At 52.7% G+C, this 17021-nt stretch overlaps 1 protein-coding gene across 1 annotated transcript; it reads left to right on the top strand.

The window, feature by feature from the left end:
• Positions 1-11038: 11038 nt before the first annotated feature.
• CAMK2N1 (calcium/calmodulin dependent protein kinase II inhibitor 1) lies at positions 11039-14807 on the top strand. The gene is made up of 2 exons (XM_053576884.1): positions 11039-11997; positions 13494-14807. Exons 1-2 carry the CDS (start codon positions 11832-11834, stop codon positions 13562-13564), a joined length of 237 nt encoding a protein of 78 aa, XP_053432859.1. The 5' UTR covers positions 11039-11831; the 3' UTR covers positions 13565-14807.
• The last annotated feature ends 2214 nt before the right edge of the window (positions 14808-17021 follow it).

Below are 17021 nucleotides of genomic sequence, written 5' to 3'. Positions count from 1 at the left end.
TTGCAACCAAGTGTTAGCCTGTTGCTTTGATGTCAAGTTAAATGGCTAAGCCAGGGCTTCCCCAGAGTGGAACTGAATCTCGTCTCTGATGCAGTGACAACTGAGGACTTTGAGGCTTCTGTGTCCTCTTCCTTGGCTCTGGGTGGTTTGGGGTGTCCCTGGATGGCGTGGGCTTAGTGCTGCCAGGGCTGGGATGCTCGCCACCTGGGAGGAGTCTGGCAAGCCTAACAGGGGGATCAGGACAGCCAGGCTGTGGGTCACACCCAGCCTTGCCGAGGCAGCAGTCTTTGGAGAAGTCTTCCAGTACCAGCTTGGTGAGATTTCACCTGCTGGGACAATGGGGTAGGGGTGGGGCGTTAGGGAACAGCAAAGAGGAAACTAGAGTTAGTGAGTACTGCTGTGCGCCAGGTATTGTGCCTTCTCCTGTTTCAAACTTTAATGCAAAGTGACTCTGTCCTCACAAACCCCCTGCAGGCCGAGTCCCAGTGTCTTCCCTGTACAGGTGAGGGAGGAAGTCCTGGTTTCCTTCACTGGCTGGGGCACAAGGTAGTGTTGCATCCAGCTTTAAACCCCACACTGTTTTTAAAGCTCCTAATCTTGCTCACTGTGGTGGGGCTGACCACTTCCCTGAGTGCTGGCAGGAGCACCCCACAGGCATGTGCTCCCCACGCTGGAAGAGGAGGACCAGTGGCCACACTGGAGGAAGAGGCGGGAGTTGTGGTAAGAGTCTTCTGGCCAGTGGGCAGGGAGGGCCCTGGTTCTAGACGAGGTGCCTGGGTGGGTAGGCTGAAGCCCTGATGGGAATGGCCCCTCTGAGTGCCTGGACAGTGGCTGCTGCCTTTCTCTTGTCTTTCCCAAAGATGGTTTGTAAGGGTCCAGCTTTTTTTTTTTTTTTGAGACAGCGCCTCAAGCTGTTTCCCTGGATAGAGTGCAGTGGCATCATAACTCACAGCAACCTCTTAACTCTTAGGCTCAAGTGATTCTCCTGCCTCCACCTCCCAAGTAGCTGGGACTACAGACGTCCACCACAATGCCTGGCTATTTTTTGTTGCAGCCATCAGTTTGGCGGGCCCGGGCTGGATTCGAACCCGCCAGCTCAGGTGTATGTGGCTGGCGCCTTAGCCATTTCAGCCACAGGCGCCGAGCCAAGGGTCCAGCTTTTAATGAAGGATGGTTGAACTGCCCACGGGGCATTTGTGTGGTGATCTAACCAAGTTCAGCCCTGCACAGGTTTCATGAGTACATCTATCAGAGATTAAAAAGAAGGGCAGGCCACTGGCTTTGCCCAGCACAACTTAGCTCTTGGGCAGACTCAAATTCTCGCATTTTCTGTGTTCCTCTGAACTGAGGTCAGTTCCCTGCTATGGGAGACTCAGGTGGCATGCAGTCCCTGCCTCTGGAGGCTGGCATGTTCCCAGATTCTGGGTTCATGGTCCCCACTCTGTCCTAGCCTGCGGGGACTGAGACTATCTTATGTTCTGCTTGGCCATCCCCTGTGGCAGTTCCCACCTTCTATTTTAGGAGCCTCAGATCTCCAGGAGGGTGAATGGGACCAAGATGGGCAGGTGGGACCTAGGCTGGCATTGTGGTGGAGGGGGCTGAGAGGGAGAAGAGGAAGGAGGAAGTTAGATCCGAGCCAGCCATGTTGATTGTTGCGAATTATGAGTCTTCCCTAAGTCAACCCTATGTTCAGGCACTTTAATCCCAGGCAGACAGTGTTAGGCAGGAACCATCTTGAGTAAGTGCTAGTGTTTTGAATGTCCATGCCAGGCGCTTCGTGTACATTAATGGTACACTGTGGGTATTGTTAATCCCCTTCAGTAAATGACAGCAGAGAGGCTTGGGGTTACACTGTGCCTGTGATGCACATTGTCACTAGCCAGGCAATGTTAGGCTCTTCACAGATGTTGTTTCTAATACTTAGAGCAAACCAGCAAGGGAGGCCGTATTACTCTTTTACAAGTGTTACTAGTTCAGGGTCTAACTGGAAAGCCCGAAACCTTTGCTTTGATCACATTAAGCCTGGGACACTAAATAGAAAACTTGGCCATGAGATAACTGAGTATTATCATAAACACATTTTACAACCTAAGTAGCACCTCCAGAAGCACAATCGCTCCCCCAGCTGGTCCTAGTGGGCTGGAAGGCAGTCTTCCGAATCCTAATTCATCCAGAATTCTAATGGAAAATTTAAAAAGTAACAATTGGGGTGGTGCCTGTGCTTCAAAGGAGTAGGGCGCCGGCCCCATATACTGGAGGTGGTGGGTTCAAACCCAGCCCTGGCCAAAAACTGCAAAAAAAAATAAAAAAAAGGTAACAATCCACGGGGAAAATTAAAAAGCAGACAATCACAACATGACCAACTAGGCCGCTCTCTGATGCCCTTTGCAACCTTGATCCTTGGGCCATAAAAGCTCTGGTTGGGCCATGGATTTGATGCTGTTGGTCTTACATGGCCTCTGGAATGTTCTAAGGAAGAGCCTGTCCAGTTTAGTATTGCAGGTGGGTATTTATTCACCTAATAGACATTTCCTGAATGTGTGTTTTGTGCCTGGAAATACAACATGTAAGACACAGTCCCTGCCCTCAAAGGGCTCACAGTTGTATTTCACTGTATCCTAGTTGTTTGAAGGAGTAATCCCCATTTGACAGGTGTGGCAGCTCAGTTCTTGGGAATATGGTTCACAGAATGCTGTAGTTGAAATGGGCCTTTGTGACTGGCCTGGTTAGAGCATGTTCTCCAACCAGTAGAAACAAACCAATCAAGGACAGGGAAAACATACCCCACTAAGTCTAGAATTGTCTATTTAACCCTCCAACCAGCCAAGTCCATCTCCAGTCTTGCCACCTGTGGAATCAGGTCCCGGCTCTTCATCCTTGATCCATCCCCTAGCCACCTCCCCATACTTGTTACCCCGTGACTTCAGTGGCATTGAGTTTCCTGAAATACGCCATGCTGTTTCCCGTGCTGGCTCATGTGGACTCCTGCCTCTGGAATTCTCTGGGTCCTTTCTTCACCTTGCTAATGTGTACTCACCCTTTAAAACTCAGCTTTAGCTGTGTCGTCCAGAAAATTTTTGCTGACCCTCCCCATCCAGCCTGGGTTAGGTGTCCCTCCTCTGAGATACCACAAACATTCTCATCCCTCTATTCCTGCCCTTAGCCACATTGTCCATATCTGCTGCACACTTTTTAGGAAATTTGGGTTGCTGATGCACTAAGAGCTCACTGTGTGAGGTTTGTGTTTGTGTTATGTTGCATTTTACTTGAGATAAAAGGAGACCAAGGCTCAGAAGAGTCGAGTGTCTTGCCCAAATACTCAAGAGGGATAGAATTGAAACCTAGGCAGCCTGACTTCACAGCCCAAGCTCTTGCCCACAAAACGTATGTGGAATGAATGAGTAAACTGGTGAATGAAATGGTAGCTGTGGGTGACACAATCCTGGAACACTGCCTGGAGGAGTTGGTTTTTGGATGATAGTTGTGAGAGCTTCATCTTGGTTTTAAGTCGTGAGGGGAGGGCCTTTTTTAGGACCTAGGGTCAAGAAAGATGCATTGTATAGGAGGGGCACCATATCTAGTGACCTGCCCAGAGACTTGAGGACTCCAGACAGCAAAGAAGGGGCAATGTCATTGGCTGGCTTTCTCTTGTCCTGACTGCACTGCTGGGTGATTTTGACCAATGATTTAACCTCTCTGGGCTATGAGAGGAGCGAGTTGGGTTAACAGCCCTGCTGTACTCAGCTCTATTTGGCAGTGTGGCTGAGGAGGGGGCACTTTGGAAGGTGGCCTGAGAGTTGACATGTGGCTCTTGGGGGTAGCTCAGTGCCACAGCCTCAGGACTACGCTCTCAGAAAGCTGGGAGCTCAGCACATTTTCTCTCTAATTAGATAGCGTTAACTTATCAATTTTGAATGAGATAAGTTTCCATGGATGATGTCCCGAATTGCTCCTCGAAGTGCTCATTAGTCACTTCCCCTGCAGCTGCCTTATTGTTTTCCAGATGCCAGCAAGGGACTTGGCATTTCTCTTCCCCGAGACTGGGCACGTGAGGCTGAGCCAGTGGCACTGGCGTTGGGTAGAGGGGCTGATGAGCGGGCCTGGGTGAGGCACCAAATCTCCTACCCTTTGCCCTCAGTCCCCGCTGGAGCCATCACCTCTCCTTAAAGGCCTCAAGTCCAGATTCTGCATTTGTTGGGCCATGACTCTGGAAGGTCTGGTTCTCATATCTCTATTCCGTGGCTGAACTCAGCAAGTATGTATTAAGCACTTAGTGAGCCAGGCACTTTGCACCTGTAACCCGAATGCTCCCTAGGCCTGGGGTAGGGGTCACAAATTAGGTCATACCATGTTAATGTCCAGATTACCATAACTGCAGGTCTCCACTTCCTCAGGGTCTTCCCTAGTTATTTAAGGGAATAAATAACCTAGGGAATGAAAGGTATGGGGCGCTGCTCTGTGCACGCTTCCAACGAATAAATCGCTCACGTCTTGTCTTCCTCAGACCTTTTTCCAGCCCCCAGGACTCATGAGATCCCTCCTAATGCTGCAGTCTCCACTAAGACCGCCAGGTGGCGCTGCGGCCCTCAGGTTGGGGCGGCTGGAGAACTTGGAGAAACTGAGGTTGTACTTCCTAAGGCCTGTGAATTTCCTCTCTCTTCTGAGGGTGGGACTAGGCCTTGGAAGTCTGAGAAGACCGGCTGAGAACAGCCAGGAAAAGGCAAAGCGGGAATTCTCTCTCCAATTTCTTCCTTTCTCTATCCAACTAACCAGGGAGCTGGCTACAGATGTGAAAGTTATGAGAAACCCAGAAAATTCAGGGGAAAAAAAAAATCCCACATTTCTCCCTCTATAATTTCCCAGGCATTCACATCTTTAAATATACTAACCATAATTTCTTTAAACAAAAAACGAGATATGCATAATGCATTGCGTGTTTTTAAAATACGCAAATGACTTCACACTGGGAAAGGATGCTTGAAACAAATTGCGTGGCATAGATTCTGATTTTTCTCAGTAAGGAAATTCTGGTCCTCCAGCCTGGCCTGCTGTCTTGTCCCTGCCTCTTTCTCCTGTGCCTCTGCCCCTCTCTCTGCCTCCCCAGCACTTCCCCTTCTGAGCTTCCTTTTATGTTCCGCCCCACTACCTTACTTGGCAGTTCAGCCTCTTGTCTTCCCTGCTTGTTTATTGCTTTTGAACCTGTGGAATAGTTTCTTCCTCTGTGTGTGGTCCTGTCTTCCTCCTTGAGTGTTGTGGCCTTTCAGATTCTGTTTCTATTTGGGCTGTGCACCCAACCCCCAGATCATCTTACCCTCTGCTGACACCCCTGTCCAGCCCAGGGCCTGCCTGGCAGGGCAGATGGGGAGGGCCTATGTAACCCTGTCATGGTGGTTCTGTTCTACTTTCCCTATTACATGGGAAGTGACTTCCCAAGGAAGAAAGGATCCTATGTAGGTCATAGGGGGACTTGGAGCTCACTGCAGGGAGTGGCTTCCTGCTCCCATCTTAGTGACTCAATGACTGCACCTTATCCGAACCTCACAATCTCCCTTTGAGGCTGAGCCTGTCGCCCTCATCTTACAGCTGAGAAGAATTCTGAGTCAGAGAATGGATTGACTGTCTCAAGGTCACACAGGTGGGAGGGTTAGAGCTGGGATTGAACTCCTGGTTTGCCCTCACTTAGGACTTCGAGAGCAGAGCTCTGTCCTGGTTGGTTATTGGGAGACCTGGTCTGAGTGCTGGTGGCTCTGTCTCTAGTTGGGCAGGTCATCTTCCTCTTCCCAGCCACACAGTAAGACAGTATCCTTTCTCTGCCCTGCCAACCTGACAGGGCTGTCATGGACATCAAATGCATCATGTTCATGGGGGTGGGGCAGCACTCAAAAAAAGTGCTTGGGAACCAAAGTGACCAGAGATGTACACAGCCAGCCTTCCTAGTGGTCAGCTGGTCAGGGTTGAGCCCTCACAGGTCTGACCCAGATTTGGGGCCCTCTGCAGTTGGATATGCCACCTCTAGGCTTAAGGTGTAAAAAGCTCTTCTGTTGTCAAAGAATGCTGGTGGGGAATCCAGCAGTACTATTACAGGTAGGATCCAGCCCTGAGTTCTTCATCTGAGGGGTCTTTCAGATCGAAGATCCTCTGGGAAATTAAGGAGAATTGCCTCTTGTATTAGATTCCCATGGGTCTTTGGCCCATGAGAGGTCTGGGCTCTCTAATCTATGCCCCCTCTAGTTTGTATGTGTATGGCTAGGCTGAGGTGCAGAGACTGGAAGAGGCTTGTCTCGGTTTGCCTGAGTCCCTAGCATCCTCAGGGAGGCAGTGTCACCCAACAGTGGCAAGCTCAGCCTCCGTCTGTCCTGCTGCTTCCCACAGGCAGCAGGTGTGGCTTTGCACTCGTCACTCCACTTCCCTGGCCTGGGAGCCCTCATCTGTCGATAGAGGTGACTCATACTACCTTCTAATGCAGTACGAATACACGGACAATGATCAGCATGACCTGGGTGCACAGCCAGCTCTCAGGAACCACTGGGTTGAGTTTGGGCTCAGAGGGCAGTGGCTGCCCCTTTCCGAACTGGGGTGGGGTCAGTTCTTCCTCAGCCCCCCACTTTGGCGGCCACAGTTTGACTCAGTTCGTTGCTCTGGTGCAGTCAGGGGTTCTTTAGTTAGGCAAACTTCAGGATTCTTGAGGTCCCTCGTGGCTGTAAAAGCATGATTGTGCCAGGTCTGTCTGCCAGAGCACCCAGAGCCCTGGCATCTCCCACCAGCTTGGCCTGGGCTTGTAGAGTTTCCCCTCAGAGGCCCCCCTCCCCTAGGCCTTACATACTGTTGACATGGGGGAAGGGCACAGGCAGGGGCAGAGTTGGGGTACCTGGGTGGATGGGGGACCTTAACCCCTTCTCATTTCCTGATGAGATTTCGTCCTAAACTCCTCCCAACCATCCTGTTTCTTACATTTTCCTGAAGAGGCCTTGTGATTTGCATTTTCAAATAACCCTATGACCTTTATATTTTATTTTAAAGAAACACCCCTAATTTCTTTTTTGTAAAAAAAAAAAAAGTTTGCATTTTGTGGCTACCTGTGCCCTGCTGGAACTCCCCTCTCCTTCCATGTGATTCTGAATGTGACATGTGGCACTCCCCATGGTAGGAATGTGAGGCTGTGAGTTAGGAGACCTGAGTTCCACCATTCCTTGTCTGGGCCTCAGTTTCTCTACTGGTAATATGAGGGAGTTGGAATAGATGAACTTGAGCAGTGGTTTTCAAACCGAGCCTTGCAGTGTTAAGCATTCTTGGGTCAGTTAATGTGCTGTTGTCTCCCCCTGTGTGTGTGCATGTACGTGTGTGTTTTGTTAGGAGATGGAAGTGGAGTGGGGGGAGAGGTCCTGCCTTTCAAGCAGGTCAGGGAACTGACTGCACCCAGGTTCCAGTCCCTGAGTTGAGAGGAGCGGTGGTGACATGGGTTTTTGATCTAGCCCTGGCTCAGAGTGGTGATTCCCTACTAGGTGGCCACTTAGCCTCTCTGGAGGTGACCAGCTAGCCATTGACATGGCACTGCATCCTGGCCTTGCCTGCTGACCTTCTAGAGTTTGAGCCAGCCCTAGCATGGCTCAGCATTCTCAGCGCCCCATCTCCACTAGAGTCTGGAATGGTGGGCCAGATAACGCTCCACACCTGGGGCTGGAATAGTTACTGCTCCCCTCTTCCCTATGTCTTGAGGTCACCATGTGATGCCGCTGCCTGTGCCCCTGAGGGAATGGGAAAAGGGGAGCTGTGTGCCCAGCCTCTATCCTATGTTGGACCCTGCTAGAGCTGAACATCTCTTTTTCCATCCCATCACCCGTAGTGTGGGCCTCAGCGCACAGCATGGCCTTTCACATACATATTTTTGACCCTAGAATGTCTGTGCTGAAAGGGCCCATCCTGTGGTTCTGAATTCTAGAGGGCTGGGGTTTGGTGAAGGAATTTCAGGTGACTTTAGAAGGGGAAGCCAAGAGGTAAGTCTTTGGGACCTCCACCTTGGCTTCAAGCAGGTTTTATCTGCTTGCTTGGAGAGAATTGGTTTTGCAATAGAAAAAATGTCATCTTTTCCTGGTTTCCCACTTGGTGATATCAGAGGCCTAGAGGGGAGAAGCAGCTTATTCAAAGCCACAAAGAGAGTCAAAAGCCAATAATAACAACTACATATATGTATTAAATATATATATTGCTATACACTAAGTGTGTTGCACGCGTGATTTCCTTCCTCAGAATAAACCACCCCATAGGAGCAATTATGTTCATTTCACAGACAAGGAAACCAAGGCACAGAGAAATGAAAGGATTGCAGAGCTATGAAATGACAAAGCAAAGGATTTGAACTTGACTGCCACAGACCTACTGCTAGGTTCCTTGCTTCACTCCTGCCTTACTTGGTCCCTGCACTCTCATCTGGCATCTACAACACAGCCCTGGCCATCTGTGGGCCAGGTGGTGGCTTTTGGGGGTGACCCCAGCAGGAATGGTGTCCCAGGGCATGCGTTGTCCACAGGATGAAGGCAAAGAAGTCTGGAGGAAAGGAGGACCTGAGTGAGGCTGTTGTCATGAAGACAGTGGGGAGGACAGAGGTAGAGAAATGCCATCCTGATTCTTACTTTTCCCTGTAGAACTTCTGTGTGACCTTGGAGTCATCACCCAAACTTCAGGTCTCTTATCTGTCAAATGAGCCTTAAGGACCCAATGCTGCCCACTTCTGAAAGATGATCTTGAAGGAAATAATAGTCAGAGATGATTTTCAAACTGTCAAGTACCATGTGCCTGGGAGGGGCGGTGGGTACTGAGTTGGGAGGGGGGATGGTGCCATTTTTGACCTTATTTTGAACAAGGCAAGGTACACACAACAGACGGGGTGTGCAGTCGGCTTCTCTTCTCACTCTCACTTGCTGTGTGCAGTGACTTTCTGTTCACCTTCTGTGCAGTGGGACTGGGGTAGGCGCTCAGCATGTACATTGCTTTGTACTTCTCAGCGGCAAGAAAGGAGCCAGGTGAATGTGAGATGAGTGGGGTGGTCCAGGCCCTGCATGCCGTCACCATTGCAGGGAGTCCCCTACAGGGACCTGGAATCACAGCTGGGAAGAGTGGCTTTTCCTGGCTCTCTCATCAGCCTGCGACCTTGGGCAAGTCACTCTTCCTCTTTCTGCTACATCAGTTAAACAGGAGTGCAACGTCTCCTCTTTCTACCTCAAAAGGTATTTATTTTGAGAAGCAAGGTCAATAATGGATGTGGAAATGCCCCATCTTGAGGGGGAAACAGAAAGCGGGACACAAATGCATTTATAAGAGCTTCTTGTAACTTTATCATCCTGCTTTTGTTTTCTCTCTTAACACTTGGCCTCAAAGTTAACCTCAAAGCAGGCGCTCAGGAAAGCCCTAATGAATGGAGACAGGCGGCTTGTGGGGATGAGCGAAGGCAGTCTGGAGACCTGCTGCTTCTGCCATTGAAAACCTGTGGGATTCGGGGCTAGTGCCTGGCCCTTGGGTTTTGTTCCCCATATAGGAAATGAGGGGGTTGGACTAGGTAATCTCTAAGGACCTGCCCAACTCAGGTGGCCCTGAAATGGGAAGGAAGTACTACTGTTCTTTCTTAAGTCATTTCTTAAATGTTGGTTTCACACTCACTCTGACAGGCACCATGAACCTGATTTCATTTTGCTCTCATAACTGTTCTGCAGGCTACACATGTGGCCAAGTAGCCACATTCCCCATTTTAACACAGATGAAGAAGTTCAGAGAGTAGAGGTGACTTGCTTAGATTCACACAGCTAGCAAACAGCAGGGCTAAGATTCACACCCAGGCCTGAATGCAAGGGTCCTGTTTATTCAATTTGCTACATAACTGCAGTCTGTCCTTTCTCCTCCAAGGGGTCAGGCCAACTCTTTTATATAGTTTGGGGAGGAGGCTGGGCCGACCCCCCCCATTGTTAGGCCACTAAAACCTTTCCTCTTCCCCCTCCAGCCCCACCCACCAGTCTTAGATCTGAGGGCGTGAACCTGAAAGTGCTCTTCCATGTTGATGGGACTCACTGCAGGGCTGCAGGTTAAGCCAAGTGAGACTCAACAGGGCAAGCGGGATGTGCTTCCTAACCTTGCCTCCAGCAGGTTGCATGACCTTGGGATGGGTGCCCCTTTCTGAGACCAACTCTGCTGAGCAAACACGTCCCCAGAGGGAGAGCAGGTGCTGCTGGCTGCGGGCGAGGATAACGAGTGCTCTGCACGCACCTTGCCCCCTTGGAGTTACCGTCTGCTTGGCAGATGCGCCTCCAGGCCTCTGGGGCTGCCGGATCGGGAGCCCGCTCCTCGTCTCAGAGGCTGAAGTCTCTCCCAAGGGCTCACGGCTATTGCTGGAAGGGAGGTCCCCAGGGCAGAGGGTGGCAGGCTCCGGACGTCCCCGGTGGACCCAGAGGGCGCCGGGAGCACAGCCCGGCATCCCGGGTGAGCCGGGAGAGGCGCTCCCTTCTCTAACGGAAGGCGGGGCTGCCCCTTCGCTCCCCCCCATCTTCCCCCTAACCTGAGGCCCCGCGGATCCCGGAGTCCGGAGCTAAGCTCAGGGAGGTGGGGGGTGGTGAGAGTGCAGCCCCTGTGGCTTCCGGGCCCGAAGGTGGGAATCCAGTGTGGCGGGGGAAGGAGCTGCCGTTTTGCAGCCGGCGGGGGAGGCCGCGTCCGCGGGTCTCCCCGGTGCCCTCGAACCTTTCCCCCCCCATCTGGCCTCCAGCGAGGTCAGCATCCGTCCGCCCCCTCCCGCTCGCGGACCCCCCACTCCCGGGATCCGTCGGGAGGCTGAGCCGGCGCCGCAGGCTCGGGGCCTGGTAAACACCCCGCGGGAGGGGACGCGGGGGCTGGGGGCGGGGGCAGGAAGCGAGCCGCTGCCCGGGCCGGCGCGGCCCCGTGACGTCGCTGGGCTCGCTGGGATCTCTCGGAGGCCGCGGGTCCCCTCCTCCCCGCCCTCCTCTGCCCTCCTCCCGCTGCTCGCCTCGGCGCCGCGGCCGGCATTTCTCGCTCGCGGGCTGGCTCCTTCTCCCCCCTCTCTTTCTCCCCTCCTTCCCTCTCCTACCCTCTGTCTCTCCCTCCCTCTCCTTTCCCTCCTCCTCTCATCTCTTCCCGCCGTCTCTCCGATCTAGATCTCTTCTCCCCTCCTTTCTCCTTTCTTCCTCTCCTTCCTCTCCCCTGCCTCCTTCCTCCGTTTCCCCTGCCTCCCTCTTCTGGCTGTGTTTTTCGCCCCGTCTTCCTCTCGGTTTCTTTTCCCCCTCCCCCCGCTGGGTTTCCTCCCTCCCCCCACAGTGCCCTCCCTCCTCCCTCCCTCCCCTCCCCCTCCGCCCCTCGCCGCCCCGCGGCTCGCAGCTCCCCAGTCAGCCTCTCCGAACCAACGCCGCCGCCCGCACCCGCCGCTGGACCGGCTTGCCCGGCTCCCCGGGGTGCGCCCTCCTCGGTCCCGCGCCCTCCGGGCTCGCAGGGACACCCTCCTCTCTCCCGGCTCGCGGCCCCGCCCGGCCCGGCCCCCGCCCAGCGCTCCAGCGCGCCGAGGATGTGAGTCCTGCTCGCCTCTGCCAGAGCAGCAGCCCCTCGCGCGCGGAGCCGGAGCGCAGCGCAGCGCAGCCGCGGGCGCTCGCCAGGTCTCTCGCGCGGGCGGCGCGCTCTTGCTCTAGCGGTGTCCCCCGGCCTCTTGCCGGCGCCACCGCCGCAGCAGCCCTTGGGCCGTCCCCGGCCGGCCGCCCCCGGCCCCAGCGCCGCTGACCCTGTCCGCCGCGGGCGGGGACGCGGGCGGAGGAGGCGCCGCCGCGGAGCCCCCGGACGCGACCATGTCGGAGGTGCTGCCCTACGGCGACGAGAAACTGAGCTCCTACGGCGACGGCGGCGACGTGGGCCAGATCTTCTCCTGCCGCCTGCAGGACACCAACAACTTCTTTGGCGCCGGGCAGAATAAGCGGCCGCCCAAGCTGGGCCAGATCGGTCGGAGCAAGCGGGGTGAGTTCGCGGCCCCGTTCCCTGACACTCGGTTTCTTGGTTGCTGCAGCCTGGACAAGGGTTGGGGGGTGGGGTGGGCGGTCCACCCGCTGTAACGACCTGATCAAATCCCCTTCCGCAGAACAGGGGGATCCCGCACTGCGGGTCCAGCTAGGGCTGGCCAGGGAACGCGTCCCCTCAGCCAGATCCCGGTTGGGGTCACTCGGGGGCGTGGCAGCTTTAGCTGCTGCAGCGACTTCAGGGTTATACTTGGGTCCCCACCCGCGCCAAAGTTTGCTTTTTGATATCCGCCTCCCCGAGGCCCCCCGCCCCGTTTTGCGCAGTAGGGTTACAGCTGCTCGGGTTCGACAACCCGGGGGGAGGGAGTGGTCCCAGAGCTCCCTTAGGGGTCGCCTGGTGACCTGCGGGGGGAGGATCCCATTCTTCCCTGGAAGGAGAGGGGCGTCCGGGTCGCACGGGGTTTTCTTTGTTACTTGGCAGGGGAAGGGGTTTGCTAAGCCTGAGCGGTCGGGTGGAGAGCTGGAAAAGCCCCAGAGGGAACGCAAAGAGGCTCCGAGCGGAGCTTCCGAGGCGCGGGGACAATGAGGCAGGCCGACGGCTGCCGAGAGAAACCCAGACGCAGAGATGGGCGGGAGACCAAAGGAGCCGGAGACGCCGAGGCAAAGGTCCAGAGAGAGAGCTGGAGCAAGAGGACAGCGAGCTGAGGACAAAAGTCTGGGGAGGATCGACAAGCCGCTGTAACAATAAGGGCGACTCGCACCCCAGGCGCCGAAGGAGTAATGGAAGGACTGAGAAAAGTGAGGCTAGGCAGAGAAGAGAAGTGAGGCTAGCGAAGAGCGAGAGGGCCCCAGTGACAGGGCGAGAGGCAGAGTTCCAGGCAGGCAGCGAAGGGACATCTGACCTCTGCCTTGGTGGGAGAGCGGAGCGGCAGAGTCCGCCGGCCCCGCGGCGCAGGAGAGGGCGCCCTCCCGGGCCGGGCCCTTATCCTTCCACCCGCGTGGGAACCGGCCCTGGCGTCCCCTCCTGGCTTCTGGCACCAATGCACCTTGCCTTCCCACCTGAGCTGTGTTCGGGATTCCCTCCCGGGGGTGGTCGCCTGGAGTCGGAGACTTAGGCACCCTCTCGGCTCCTTTTGCAGCCTGGGATCCTTCTTTCTAAATCAGCGCTCCGAGTGGGAAGAGGACCCGGCCGGTGCGCACCCTGGCTGCAGCCTGGGCCGCTGGCTTTGCGCCTTCTCTGCTTCATTTTCTCAGACTCTAGCTGGGACGCAGGCTGGAGGATGGGGAGGGGGGTGGTTCAGGGGGAAGCAGCGAAGGGACCCCTGGCAGAGGCAGAGGAGGATGGGGCAGTTTCAACACACATTGGGCCCTCCATTCTTGCCCTCTCATTCTCTCCCCCACCCCCGCCCCCTCCACTCTTAAGAGTGACAGGAAACGTCGGAGACCCCTAGCCAGGCCCAAGCGTGCTCACCTCTTTTTTCCCCTCCTTTTTTGCAGTTGTTATTGAAGATGATAGGATTGATGACGTGCTGAAAAATATGACCGACAAAGCACCTCCCGGTGTCTAACTCCCGAAAAGACAATGAGTTAAGGGAGAGAATAAGAATGGCGATAACAGTTATTGGCAAAAAGCATGAAAAGAGAAAGCACTTTGAAATTTATTACTAGCTTGCTACCCACGATGAAATCAACAAGCTGTATCTGGTGTCAGGCCGGGAGTCAGATGAGGCGTGAGGAGGAGGAGGACGAGGAGGAAGAGGAGAAGGCTCTGGTCTCCTCTGCAAAAATAAAAATAAGACAACAAATAAAATTTTAAAAATAATTAAAAAATCACTATATACACACATATAAAGAAATTTAAAAAGAAGTCTCAGTTGCAGCTATTTGTTAAAATTAAATATCTATTTCTTTTTATATACGGTGAATATTACGCAATTATAGATTTGGATTTTGAACCACTTAATGAAGCAGCAACACCGGGTGTTTTGAGGTGTTGGTATTCTTCACTGATTTGGCTGTTCCCGATGTTTACATTCTTGCAAAAATGATTCTGTGCACTTGGATGTGAAATGCTGTCCAGTTGTTTTTTTTTTTTATGTTGTTATCCTTGGATGTACAAAAAATTGAGAAATAATCTCTGTAGATACTGTTTTATTTCGGTCATCTTTTGAAGTTATCTGGAATGTGTTTAAAACAAGAGAACTTTTCTAAGTAATGATACATAGAAAGGATCCTTGTTTTATTTTGAAATGAATTGTAAAGCTTGTATTTCTTTGTTGCTGCAAGCTATTTGCCCAAGTTAATGAAAATGGACACATTTTGTATGTCAGGAAAAAAAAAAAACACATGAAAAACAGAAAAAAAATGCTTGAGCTTTTTCTAACCTCTTCCTGCAGTCTGTTGTGTGAGCAGCCTGTTTTTTTCTCTAATATTATGTCAGTTTATTCTCTTTAATGGACTGTAAAAAATGTAATCACAAGAGTGCCAAATATCTTGAAATGCCAAAAGGCATTTTCGTTTCTTTTCTTTTTCCTGTGCTCTGAGTCCACGTACAGGAATGCTTAGAGTGTTTCTGTTATTTATAGGGATTCTCTTAAGGCACACCAGCTGCCTGTTTTGCATGGTATTTGCAAAAATGCCTCTTGTGTGAGGAAATCTACCATTTTTTGTTTGCAACTTTGGACCTCAAGAGGTTTCCCTTCCCTTCCCTGTTCCCTCTTTTCTTAATTCGATATTCTGTATGTTGCACCTTGAACCAGCACACAGGGCTATTTCTCCAATGTACAATAAAAGAATCGTTCCTGTGTCTCACTCCTCTCTTTTCTCTGCTTTGCTTCTGGGGGCACTTGCTGTTCGCTGGGTAGGGGGTGGTGGCTTTGGTCTGTGACACAAAAGGGCAATGTGGGGGGCACTGTGGATGGGAGGAAAGATGGGCTAGACTGGCAAGGCCATCTCTGAAGGGCGAGTGTATTCAATTTTGGATTTGCATGCTGGATTCTTCCTGCCTCCCTGAGCTTTCTGCCATCCTTGATGGGGAAAGGAGAGGGGGGAGGATGTGCTGAGAAGTGGTAAGTCTTACTAAGAGCAATGCTTGAAGGCTGGCATGCTTGGATTCAAATCCCAGCTCCTTGACTTCCTCGCTCTGTGGACTTAAACAAATCTTACACTTGTTTAACCTCAGTTTCCTAATCTGTAAGATGGGGACAACTCAGCCCCTGCCTTATAGGATAATTGGGAGGATTAACACAATACTAGGCATATGTGGACACTCAGTATCAGGCCATTATATGCCCATTTAGTCCTTCACCTAGAGCTACCTGGTCTCAAAGGCAGGGCTGAAGATGAGCTATGTACTTCACTGACCCCTCATGTTCTGGAGCTCAGGGGTCACTGCTGGAGGAATAAGCCCCTTTTTAAGGGGCAGGAGAGGTCACTCAGTCACTTCCACTCAGCTGCCTCCCACCAATTACTACTAGCAAGGCTTGTTACAAAAAAAAAACTCAGCCCTTTGTTAGGCTTGGGGCAGTCAGTGGTGGCAGAACAGGTCCCTAGGGAGGAAGATTTTGACTGAAGATAGGCCAGGAGAGGTTTTTCTCTGGGGCTGTTATGCATCCAGAAGCTCCAGAGCCAGGAACTTTTAATATGTTTGTTGTAAAACTGTCAGCCAGGGAGTCACAACACAGCTCACAGTGACAGGAGCCTGAGTGTGACTCAGACATCAGGTAAGGGCTCAGAAGGGGGAGGAAGAGGGGCTCCAGAGGTTTATTGGGGGGATGATGTCTCATCCTCCTTCCCTGGCAGCGGAGGCCTCAAAACCCTGGGCGATCCCAGCAGAAAGCTCTGCAGAGAAGTCATTATTAGGCACGTGGGAGGGTAGGGTGGAGCTGGTGGGGTGCAGGAGGACTGGGAATTCCAGGTTGATTTTCCCAGAGGCAGGACCCTCTTCCAGAACCTGGCCCTTCCCCCCACCACCACCACCTGGGGACTCCCAGTGCCTTGGAGCTGATGGGCACCCTGGAGCTGGGCCATTCCCTGTGCTTTCCCACTGAGTAGGCTGGGGGGGGGGGGGGCAGCAGGCAGTGGGGGGGGCCACCTTCTGCCCAGACATCAATCTGCCAAGAGGAACAGGAGCCTCATGAAAAGGCTCTTTCAGCAGGAACATTTCGGTTGGCAGCCAGGAGTAATTGGCACTTACCTGATCAAAGCACTGTGCAATTAGAGGTGCTTCCCCTCCCAGCAACCCTGGAAACCCACAGAGAGTCATTCTCAGTAGGTGAGGAAGTGGAAGGCTCAAAGGATCACGCAGTGTGTGTATTAATTGAGCTCTTACTGTATGCCAGGCTCACAATAGCCCCATGAAATAGGTACTATTAATACATTGATTTTTGTGCAGGAGAAACCAGGACTTAGAAAGGTGAGGTATCTTGTTTAGGCTGACTCGGCCAGTAAGTCACTGAGGCAGCACTCAAACCCAGAGCCCATGTTCTAGGAGGACGGTACAGAATCATTTGACCCCAGATCCAGACTCAGTCCCAGCTGCGGCCATTGTCCTTCAGCCTCAAATGCCTTTTGTTGGTTTGTTGTTTTGAGGCTGTTCACTGTGTATGGGGTCAGAAGTGGGGCAGGGCCTGCATGCAGTCAGCTAAGGCCTGGAGCTGCCCTCTGCTGAGAAGGGGGAGTGCCCAGCCCTCAGTCCAAGGCCCCAGGTCCATTTTAATGAGTGATGTATTAAAAACATTCCTGCCAGAGGCCACCCTGTCAGCAAATGCCAAGTCCTCTATTTAGGAAGACAGAGTCTGCCTTTCCCAAGGACTCCATTCAACAAAAGGGAATATAAATCTTTTAAATATACCATAACATCACGTAAACATTTCTCAAGGAGGCACTTTGGGGACAGGGAAGATATCAAATTATACCAAGTGCAGGATATGTTTGAAGTATCTGGTTAGATAGCAATAAATATGGAAAAGGCTATTACAAGGCCAAGGGTGGGGGGGTGTCAATAAGCCTCCAAGCCTCAATCGA

The sequence above is a fragment of the Nycticebus coucang genome, chromosome 22 (genome assembly GCF_027406575.1).
Source record: "Nycticebus coucang isolate mNycCou1 chromosome 22, mNycCou1.pri, whole genome shotgun sequence".
NCBI classification, from domain to species: domain Eukaryota; kingdom Metazoa; phylum Chordata; class Mammalia; order Primates; family Lorisidae; genus Nycticebus; species Nycticebus coucang.
The sequence above is the reverse complement of the archived record's forward strand: the minus strand, read 5'-3'. Positions and strand labels throughout refer to the sequence as shown.